This window comes from Myxocyprinus asiaticus, chromosome 4 (genome assembly GCF_019703515.2).
Source record: "Myxocyprinus asiaticus isolate MX2 ecotype Aquarium Trade chromosome 4, UBuf_Myxa_2, whole genome shotgun sequence".
Classification (NCBI taxonomy): Eukaryota; Metazoa; Chordata; class Actinopteri; order Cypriniformes; family Catostomidae; genus Myxocyprinus; species Myxocyprinus asiaticus.
This window is the reverse complement of record NC_059347.1, coordinates 62,613,078-62,625,000: the sequence shown is the minus strand read 5'-3', so window position 1 is coordinate 62,625,000 and position 11,923 is coordinate 62,613,078. Positions and strand designations below refer to the sequence as shown.

Below are 11,923 nucleotides of genomic sequence, written 5' to 3'. Positions count from 1 at the left end.
TTTAAGAAGAGATGCTGATCACTTTACACTGCAGATTCCACGTCATTGACAGAATCAACACACTCATCTGGAAGTGATTTAGAGATGTTTCTTTAGCACACTGTCATGTTTCATATAATGTTTGTTTCCATTTGCACGGACTTATTAACCGTCTGTGACGGTAGTTTGTTTAAGAAACGTTGTAAACAAGGGCTTGCAGTCATTTAAAGATAAAGTGTGTTAAAATACTTTCTCGGATCTCAGTTTAATGTTCAGAGTCGACTGTAAGTAATCCATTGATAGTTCGGGTCAGACATGTCTACTTCTGACTCAACCAATAGCGTGAGTTTGGGGCGGGACTATCTGTTTGACCATCCAATGGAAGATGGGGGGAGTGTTTGTGAAACTTGTTTGAAAACGGAATATTTTTGGTGAGACTTATGTTACAGAAACAACACACTTTGTCTTAAATGATCGTTAAGAGCGAACTGAATCAAAACAGAGATTATTGGGAGTATTTGTGACAGCTGTTCTGTGATCAGTGTTTGTTTGCTTTAAGAGCATCTCTGCTTAAACCCCGTCTAGACATCTGTATTTATTCTGTCTGCATTGTGTCAGGACATATTTCCTACATATGTTACGTTGATACTTTACATGTACTTTTCATCAACACATTGATATCTGTGCATTGAAAGAGTGACAATGTTGCACAGAAATGATGCCAAGTTTTCTTTAGATAAACATGATCGTGAAGGCTGACGTGAGTTAATCGCTGTTGTCATGGCGATTCTGCACTGACTGTACATCTGTCATGTTGTCACCAGCCGAGCGTTGCGTGTCTTAAGAGTTTGTGCTTATTGTTGTATGTTTGATGTCACATTCATTCACGATGCCTTAATGGACACTCACTGAACTGAACTCCTGGTACTGTCTGTCAGGTGTGTTTCTGTCTGTAGTGATGACATCACAGGTCACATGGATCTCACAGGATCAGGATGTTCAGCGAGCAGTAACGTGTCTCTCTTTACTCAGAATCAGATGCTTCATGAATCTTCAGATCACTTCAGTGGATATTTCTTTGAGGAAGTCACGTTATATTAAGGTCCCGTCCACACTGATACATTTTCATTTAAAACACATTGATTTCGCTACGTTTACACCTCACACTCGTACTAGAACAGCGGTTTCCTCCACCGAAAACAGAGCATTTCAACAAGTGCTCTCCATTACCGCACGCTTTGGAAAACGATGACATTAGGAAACGGATTAGTGTGGACGTGGCCTGAGGTTGTCGAGATTTTAGAAATGAAGAAACACGTTTCTCACATTATCTGATCATTTCTTCACAATACTAACTAACAGCTTGATCAAAATGTAAAATCGCCACCTAACTCATTAAACATGATCATGAATATGAAAGTCACCATGAAACACGGTTCGCAAACCATTTTACTTCCGTAATTGTGGCCAACATGTTTTGGAGAAAAATGTTTCTTTAATTATTAAATTGTTCCACCCTTTCAATTGTTTTACTCGAATTAAAGTTGAGATTTTTGTGAATATTTTGAATGAAAGATCAAAAGGATAAAAACGCACAGCCTTTGCTCATATTAGTGGAGGGTACTGTATAACCTGCAGTTTGAGCAGTCAGTCTAAAAAAAATCGTATTTGAGAGAAAAAAATCGGATTTTTCTTGCTGTGTAAACAAAGCCGAAGTTGTAGGGTTATTACATTTTGATGAAAGATTATAAAGATTTTTTGTTTGTAGTAAACCTGCACTGATGAATCAGTCACAATGTTAAGAAAACGACGAGTCAGTTTTGATTTCATGTTGACTTGAAGTGTCACCGACTCATGTGTGTTTGACTGACAGCTGTCTATCTCCTCTCTCTTCCAGTGATGTTAAAGCATGACCAGCAGGGGGTGGGGCTGCATGACTCATATTGATTTGTTCATGCTGCTGAATTTAACCTATCCATACACTAACTAACCCATCAGCGTGCACATGCTGTCCCAGAATGCTAACCATCATGAGCTGTGTGCTTCTAACATGCCGTGAGTGAGCTGTCAATCATTCTGACCTGTGATCAGTGTTATAGACTCACTGCAGTGACTGTTACAGTGTAAACCTTTATTAACTTCCTGTTTGCCCGCAGGAAATTAACCTGTATGACTCTCACTTCTCTGTATTGATTTGATTTGATTTGATTTCTATTGAATCTTCATCAATGTGGAGTGTATCAGTATTTTACCCCTGTAGTTTATGATTCATATGAATGAAATGCTTCAGACGTTACTGAAAGAGCCGCTGTGTATTCAAGCCTTTATAATAAGCTGTTAAGATGTATTCTTTATTTTAATTACATTATGGCTTTTGCTTCTAGATTCACTCGTGCTGTTGAACATACAGAATGAACGTCTGTATGAATGAAGATTTAACTTCACCCTGAAATTGCAGTAAAATGTTACAAATATTGTACTGGCCTGTCACATCTGGTACCGGTAGTATTCAGCAATCAGACACTTTTATTCATTTTTATGCAAAATCATGAAGTGCTTTTACTTGAGTTATTTTGATGATACAATGTTACAAACTCCAACAGTAAATCTTCTGTTGACATTGAAACATTCTCTGCTGCGTTTCTTCTTTATTGGCTGTTACAATTAAATATTCATGTTACACAACGACACAGACGCCCGTCTGCAGACATGTCATTATCAGTATCTACATGCATACATTTGATTTCATATTCAAAGCAGTGTTTTTATCCTCTTGTGTTGTTTTTAATAGGAGATTGATTATATATTGAGGGTTTGTTGTTTCCCCACTGAATGCACAGCAGGTTTCTCTCATGTGTGGAGTGAGGTCAGAGGTTAAACTTCTCTCCACCGTCCATAACCAGAGAAACATCTTCACACATATCTCACAGAACTAATAACCTCATGACATCTACAGAGGAAACATGGAGAAATACTTCAGTCATTAAGTTTTATGGTTGCTGTATAATTGTGTTTTTTAAATGAATTGAACTTTCATAATCTTCGTAGCTGAAGCAGCAGAAGCTCTTTCCATTTGCCAAGTTTTATATTGCTTGTATACAATCTGTACATACCGTATGGAGCATCAGTGCACAGTTAAAAACATGGATTGATTATTAGATTCATTTCATGTGTCTGTATTAAAACTGTTGATCGATTTGTGCTTCCAAAACTGTACAGTTGAAGTTCAAGTTGTAAATAAAGCTTGTATAAAACATTCATGATTCAAAAGAAACACAGTTCTGTTTTATTTTTATTTTTGGATTTGTTGATCTGAACGTTTTGTCCCGATAACTGAAATCCTCCTGCAGTCATGGATGCACATGAATAAGATTGAAGTGAAGTATTTGACTGGACGGAGCAGCACTTTGTCTCATTTCCTCTCCAGCAGTTAGTGCTGATTTCCCGTCTTGAGTTGAACTGCTGTCAAACGTGCAGCTGGTGATCTGAAGATCTGGTGGAGATTTCCAGGTGTTTATCGTGAATCATGTGATCCTGTTTGAATATCAGAGCATGAGCATCATCTCAATGTTCTTCTCTACTTTCATGTTTATTTTCTGTGGTACGTACAGGTCAAATGAAACGTGACCTCTTGACCCCTGTCACAAGTGAGAATGAGCTGCCTTCAGTTAGGGGCCGTGCATGTGAGAGCTGCTTGACCTTTGAACTTTTGGTGGAGGGCGCGTCGGTCACACGTGGCTTTAATGCTTAAATTCATCTTGAGTTTTTCTGTGTAGGAAACTCCAATTGAGCTTCCAATCTGTAAACTCTATTTGCTGAAAATCGAATGTTTATTATGAATAAATGCATCAATGAGTGAAAGTTCCTTGCAACACTGTAAATCATCTCATTATTATTCACCTGCGTATCATTTACTCTATTCAATTACACACTTTTTAGCCTATGTTTAAGATTTATGCATTTAAATTTTATTAAAAATTTCACCAAATTAAATTAATACAGCTTAAAATATTTATTGTATTATTATAATTCAATATGATGGAAAATTGGAATTTAGTCTTATAAAATTCAAATGTATGAATCGTATTATTATTATTATTTTCAGTGTATCCTCTGCATTTTAGTTGCTAGGTGACTAATCTGTTGACAAAACCAACGGTGGCATTTGTGGCATAACGGTATTAAAATCAAAATGATAAAATATGCTTCATTTCTGCACCACACGTAAACCCTGCAGCTTAAAGTTTTTATTCTGTTATGTCAGATGTTCAGGAACACTTCAGAATGAACATCAGGACAGGTTGGTTTATGCCTCTGTAAAAGCTCCTGATTAAACTGATAAAAGACACTGTGACATCTTGTGTTACTTTGCAGAACTCTATGTTGTCTAGAGTCGCATCTTGTCACCGAACATCAGAATGAAACGGAACAATCAAGCCTCTTGATACCCCCGAGCGGATCATTGACTCAGTGAACAAAGATTCATTTGAGCTTGAACTGAACTCACCTGAAAGACTCGTTCAGCAGGACTGAGTAGTAAATGAAATACAGGTGTTCAACAATTCAGATGGCAATACATGCGCTGACTTACAGAAAGCTGTCACATTTAAAGGGACAGTTCAACCAAAAATGAAAATTCTGTCATCATTTATTCACCCTCAAGCCATTCCATGTGTGTATGACTTTCTTTCTTCTGCAGAACAAACAGATCAATATTTAAGATCTTTTTTACTATAAATTCTCCTCTCTGCCCAGTAGGGGGCGATATGCATGAAAACTGCAAAAAAACTAAAGAAGAATTTGGACATGAAAGTGTAGATTTACAGTAAAAAAGCACTTAAATATTGATCTGTTTCTCACCCACACCTATCATATCACTTCTGAAGACACGGATTAAACCACTGGAGTCTTCTGGGTTACTTTTATGCTGCCTTTATGTGCTTTTTGGAGCTTCAAAGTTTTGTTCACCATTCACTTGCATTGTATGGAGCTACAGAGCTGAAATATTCTTCTAAAAATCTTAATTTGTGTTCTGCAGAAGAAAGAAATTCAGACACATCTGGGATGACATGAGGGTGAATAAATGATGACAGAATTTTCATTTTTGGGTGAACTGTCCCTTTAATGTAACATAAGTATTAAACAAAACGTTCACTCAAAAAACACTGGAACACATTAATGCTGTCATTCAAAACGTGGTTTAATAATTATTCTGATCGGTCCAGCTTTTATAAACCGCTTGGATTTTAATTTTAAATGAGCTGTAGATGATGACGACACAAAGCGTTTACTGAAGCGTGTTCCCGCCGATGACGTCACTCTGTGGCCTTTGACTTTAATTAAAAACAGTCCAGTGGTCCTGATGATTGAGTCATTAACTGTGACTGCACTTAAGACATATTACATATGTATACATATGCTAATGTTTCCTTCCTGTTTGAGTTCATTACGTAATCAGTTCAACTAAAAGCATCTGCAGTAAGTTCAGCCTGATCTCATGAATATTATATGACTGGTGACATTTTTGCTAAATTAAATTACGTAGTTCATCCAAGTACTCCTGGCTGCAGACGGAAGCGTGATGACGTAGTGGATCTAATCCCATGCGTGTTGTGACATAGTTGATGTTTTAATGCATTTAATGCGCATTTTAATGTTACTGTTATTAATACATTATATATTAATATTTACATCACAAGTGAACACCAGCAGCAGCTGCAGTTTAAAGTTTAAAGTGTGTCCCTGTTTTAAAAATGTCTCCAATGTAAATGTGCAAAGAGTATAGAGGTGTAAGCGCAAAACAGTAGAAAAAAGGGGCTTTTTTTTTTTTTTTTTTTCAACAAAACAGCCTAAAATATTTTTTCCCATGGCATTTTTTTTTCCTTTATTCAAAAGTTGCACCTAATGGGAAATACCTGAACTATATATTTTATATTTTAATTTAGGCATATGCATTATACTTTATAATGATTTTCATGTATTTAGAGTATTATATATTTATAAATATATTTTTTTGCATGTGTCACTCAGTAGGGGTCGGTCAGTCTCAACACTTCCCTCTGCCCCCGAAAGTCAACGTGTATTTTGCACCCTGCCATCCGCTTTAAATTGGACCTTTTTCCTCTTTAATTACTTTCCTAGTAGTAAATTTGTTTTTACGTATGCACTAACGTTTGATGAAAGACTCTAAACACCCACCATGCGGATTCGAACCCCGGTCGCTAGGACAACAGTACGTGATCACACACCGTCTTTACACCCCACGCCACTGCAGCTACATATGTTGTTCAGTTTGTCGTATATTTCTGTGGTTCCACCAGACTGTTGGGGTGCAAATAGCTGAACTGTGTGGCAGATGATATTTACACCGGGGTTAAAATAGAAACTCATTTCTGAGAGTTATTCTTTTCTTCCAATTTGATCTGATTGTCTTGTGATCTTGTCACCTGATTTAATAAATAGTATTCCATGTCTGAAAAGCTGCAATGATTTATTTACATTGTGAACTATAATATGTGAACTATTATATTATTCTGGCTCAGCTCACATGAATCTCTTCATTTGACCCACGTGTTGATGAAGTTGAAGGACACTTACTAGATCCTTCACACTTACTGTCTGATGATGTTCCTCAGTATAAAAACGATTTAACCCGCACAAATATGCATTGTGTGATGGACGTGGTCTTTCATTGAACTTTGATGCTGGCACCAACTAGACCTCATAAATACCATAGTATCGCCATCCTTCATGTCTCCTCTGTATCGCCATTAATCAAGTCTCTGTGAGTTCATGAAGGACTCTGCAGCATCGTGATATTTTCCTGCAGTTTGTGTGTTTACAGGTTCATTCAGGTGTGAGTCTGAGGAATGTGTCTTTGGCTCAGACTGACTGTAAGTGTGCATGAATGTGTGAAATAGTGAGTTCTGTGGCCCAGATCTGTCTGTTACACGTGAATCATTGTGTTTGTGGGAGCTTACAAACACATGCATAAAAGAAACAGATGTGTTGAACAGACAGCACTCACATCTGATGTGATTCACATGAGACCATCACGCTGAAGTAATGTCAGGATGTGTTCTGTAGGCCAACGCTGATCATATATATGAAGATCTGTCCACATCTGCAGCCAAACTCTACAATAAATGAACGTGTGCTCATCTCTGCAGCTCCAGAAACATAAATACACTGAGGAATCATCTGTCTGTCACGTCTCAGACAGTTTAGGAGCTTAGTTTTATGTTTAGAGACTCTTGCTGGAAAATTCACTGATGACTGCCAAAGTCCCTTTCAAGACAAGTCAGTCCACTGGGCGGTCGTCTTGGGAATGCTCCCGAGCAGATATATTTTCCATGGATTCATGCGACATGAAAGTGCAGCTCTTATGTACTTGAGAAGACTGAAATCTCCAAAACGGTTGTTTAAGATTACGATCAAACAACATATAACACACTGGTATCATCGGGCAGTAGTTATAGTGCAGCATTTATCAACTAATGCAAATCATTTCGAGACACCAAGATGCTTTTTTGAGGAACAAATTAAGATTTCAAAACCACTTCAGAAAAGGGTGCACAATTTCATGCTCATTTCAGAACATCTGAAGTATTCTATAAACAAATGAATCTCTATTGTGATTGGATCAGTCAATGTGAGCACACTATGAACATTCTTCATAATAAATCTGAAGAAAAACAATGTGTTTAATAGGGGGGCTTTTTTACCCCAAATACTATTCTTTCACTTATTGGACAGTTTTTGAAAATCTTTTGATTGAATCACCTTGAACAAAACTGAAAATAATAAATAAATATTTTGTCTCAGAATAAATGTCATCATTTTAGGGATTCTCATTAGCTAAATCAATTAAAAAAAATTCTTAAATGTTATATCTCAAAATCAATCTTTAGACATTAAACACAATGATCTCATGGATCAGGAATATTTTGCAGTGTGTATATGACAAACAGGTGTTTAGGAAAGTGCTGTGGGAGATTTTGATGCTGTTTAGTGTTTTTGGAAGAAAATAAAATCAAAAGTGCCTTTTACCCCGCGGAGCCTTTAACCCCGTTGTATATGAATGTGAAAACAGTAAACAAATAAAAATGACTTGATTTGAAAATAAAAATGTATTTAGCATTTTAACTCTTTTAAATATCTGATCTTTGTCAGTGTGATCACATAAAGTGCATTACATTGTTTCATACAATATACTCATGTTGTGTACTGCTCAATCTGGCAAATGAAGTATGTCATCCAGGTATTACATGTGTAACTTAAATTCTATACCCAATATATATGGAGTTATATGTGTGCCACAATTCTGCGTGCACACAATTATATTTTGAGAGCACAAAAACTTATTTTGCACGTGCGTGAACTCAGTTTTGTAAAGCAAAAAATCAATCAACAAAAATCAATTTTGCGCTTGAATAAAGTTTATTTGAATGTGAATTTGCACAGAATTCTCCTGTTTTTTGCGTGTGCAAGATCTCACTCGTTCTCTCCTCATACCCACTCTGTGTGACCGCTCAACATGTTTACAACATTATAATGTGCCAGAATTTCAGCCAATCAGAGATTTTGATTGGCTGGCTAGACCACAGATCATACTGCTAATATAAACGAGAGGAAGAGGAGAAGGGGAGAGTTTGTTTTCAAGACAGGAAATGTGTCACACACTATGAGCACATGAAAGCAGCTGTTTTGTTGACTTAACTGTTTTTATTGAACCTTTATGAAATATATTTTTAGTCTGTACACTGCCAATAGGCTTACTAGCTAGCTAACTATCTGTCTAGCTCTCTTAGTTTGGTCTATATTAGTATGTGGTTCTCTTAGTTACCAAGTTACACTTATGTAGCAACTAGTTTGGCCATGTTAACTACCACTTTCATCTGAAATTATATTCATTTAATCTCTCCCTTGTGTAAAATGTAATAGTGCAGTTTTGGGGGAACTTAATTTGACTTCTATCTATCCCACAGGATATTCTGAGAGATCAGATTATTACAGTCTAACATGCATCAGCAATCACTGAACCTTCTTCTTATAGTTATTATTATATGAATTATTATTTTCTTTAATAAACATGTTATTTTGTGCACCTTCTTTAGTGTATCCTCTCCTATTTTTTCGACAGCCTTGTATATTATAAATATTATAAATATTGCCTAAATGAACATATTCTGTTCTTGATAATTAATTAGAAAAGTTATGTTTGCATTTCAAATGTGGAGTATCTTGAAATGTTCAGTATCTGTTTTTATGAAGTTTATGCATTCTATCATAACCCTTCTGGAAAAATTGATTAATGAGAAGAAACGGAAGAAAAGGAAAATGATTGGACCGTATTAGAGGATGATTATGTCTCCTGTCATAGTTTGGGGTAAATTAAATGCGCAGTTTATTGAACATCAGTTGTTTGAAACTGCAAAAAGTTAAAAAAAATAGAAAGCATTGCATGATCCCAGGCTACTATATTATGAAAAACTTACATTACAGTAAATAATCCTTACAGTATTCCTGGTATGTCTATAATCCATGGAGTAAATATCTTTTGTAATGATAACTGTATACAGGATATGAAGTGTGTACTGGGGGTCTGGGTATCTCAGCGAGTATTGACGCTGACTATCACACCTGGAGTCGTGAGTTTGAATCCAGGGCGTGCTGAGTGTCTCCAGCCAGGTCTCCTAAGCAACCAAATTGGCCCGGTTGCTAGGGAGGGTAGAGTCACATGGGGTAACCTCCTCGTGGTCACTATAATGTGGTTCTTGCTCTCAATGGGGCATGTGGTGAGTTGTGTGTGGCCTCCACATGCGCTATGTCTCCGTGGCAACGCGCTCAACAAGTCACGTGATAAGATGCAGGGGTTGACACGGAGGCAACTGAGATTCATCCTCCGCCACCTGGATTGAGGAGAATCACTACACCACCACGAGGACTTAAAAGCACATTGGGATTTGGGCATTCCATATTGGGAGAAAAAGGGAAAAAATAAAAAAAAGTGTGTACTGGAGTATTGTGTCTGTTGGCTCTTCTGCAGTATTTGCACTGAGATGTTCATGGTTGCTGTAGCTTCCTCAACTGTCCAATCACAGAGCGCTTGTAAGCAGCTTCTAATAGCCAATCCTGATGTAGGAGGCGGGACGTGTCGGAATACAGGTGTAAAAGCAAACGAGCAGTCTAAAGATCCGAGCAAAAAATAAATTAATCTTTGCAAGAAGATACATTGCATTACAAAATAAAATAACTTTTTGTGCACTCAAAATACACATTTGCACACAGAATTTTGGCACATATATAACTCCATAAATATACATACTATATACTGCAGAAACAGTAAGAGTAAGTATGGTAGCATGCTATTGTGAACACTTTCCTCTCTGTCATGATCATTCCACTAATGAGTTCATGATGTGGGATGGTTAATGATCAATTAGTGTTGACAGGTGTTTCAGGTTACTGAGAAACTTTAAAAAAACTCTTCATTTGTGTCTCCAGTGAGTGAGAGATGAATGTGTGTGTGAAATTATGTGTGAGTGAATGTGTTGAGAAAATACATTTGTTTATTAAGAAAAAAAGACAAAGTGGGAGAAAGTCTTCAGTTTTGGGGGGGGGTTCATAGTATTATATATTAAAATGTAGTATTATATGAATTCTATACATTGTCAGGCCTGCAGCAGCTGCTCTAAACTTTATTAAGGGTCTTTTCAGTGCCGTACAAGTCTAAATGTTCCGTATGTTGATCTCAAAGTGGCCGTTTGACACTAAAGTTTCATTAGAATACATCAAAAATCATTAGGATAATTTTATCTGTGATGTGATCATTTACTGAATGGGCACTGTTGGCAAATAACATGGAACATTTTTCATCAGTCCCATTACATTTGTGCAACAGGAGAATTAGTATGCAAACATCACCCAATGTGTTCACTGCATACTTCAATCTTCCAAGCAAATTTCTGATCTGTAATATTTTCCTCTCATTCCCTAACCTTCAGTGTGCAGTGATAGAAAAAAAAAAACATTTGTGAAAAACTTTAAACTTTGAGAATAGGTGTTGTTTATGATTTTCTACTTCAAAAGCATTTGAAGTTCAGCCTTTGAAAACTGTGGTTTCCACATCATTTTAGTCACGTGTCTTTAGTGCATAACTTTTCATGACAAGTGGACTTGTTGATAATAGATAATGCTCTTGAGCAAGTCAAGTCATTTGTATTTGTACAGCACTTTTCACAACACTCATCGTTTCAAAGCAGCTTTACAGGAAATCATACATTAACAGACATGAGGCTGTAATGTCTTAAGTCATAATTGTGCAGTTTGATATATATATATATAAAGTGCTTGTAGATTATGCCTTAAGATATATATATATATATATATATATATACGGTGCAATTCATCATCATAGACTGAAGTGATGTCTGGCTGGCACAGACTGCAGTTAGTAGTCATCAATCAGAAGTCCATGAGCAAAATAAGAAACAGGTGCACAACAATAAATCAAATCTTTTCTCACGAATTTTGCTGCTCCAATATATATTAGCACAGGTATATTTCCAGTATTTGTTTGGCAATTTTGAATCAAATACCTCTTTTTTTAAAAAAAGAAAAAAAAGAAAAGTAATTTGGAGGCAGGCTGATTTGTTCGTAAGACTTTATGGGAATAAATCATTTACAGTTTTGCACCAGAAATGTTTGCACTGGATGTGTTATTTATTGGAGGATGTTTATGCACTTATAAGAATTCTGATGTAAACAATGGACATTTCATCATTATTTCTCTGACTTATTACTTTTAGACTAAAAGTACAATCGGGTGTTCTACACTATGGATTTATGTGTAGCTCAATAGTTCATAATGAAGGTGTGAATTTGCACATTGCTTTTGCAAGTACTCCTGTCACAGATTATTATAAGATTATTACATCACTGG

General features: G+C 36.4%; 1 protein-coding gene across 6 annotated transcripts in view; it reads left to right on the top strand.

Moving 5' to 3' along the window:
• Nucleotides 1-3,250, top strand: part of LOC127433226 (protein Hook homolog 3-like) — a 41,076-nt gene extending 37,826 nt beyond the window's left edge. For 3 of the 6 annotated variants that reach the window (XM_051684949.1, XM_051684962.1, XM_051684968.1), the window contains exon 23: nt 2,364-3,250. In XM_051684949.1, the coding sequence (XP_051540909.1) occupies nt 2,364-2,394 (31 nt within the window). In that variant the 3' untranslated portion in view covers nt 2,395-3,250. The other 3 variants (XR_007895862.1, XM_051684953.1, XM_051684957.1) reach the window with 3 other exon arrangements.
• Nucleotides 3,251-11,923: the final 8,673 nt, after the last annotated feature.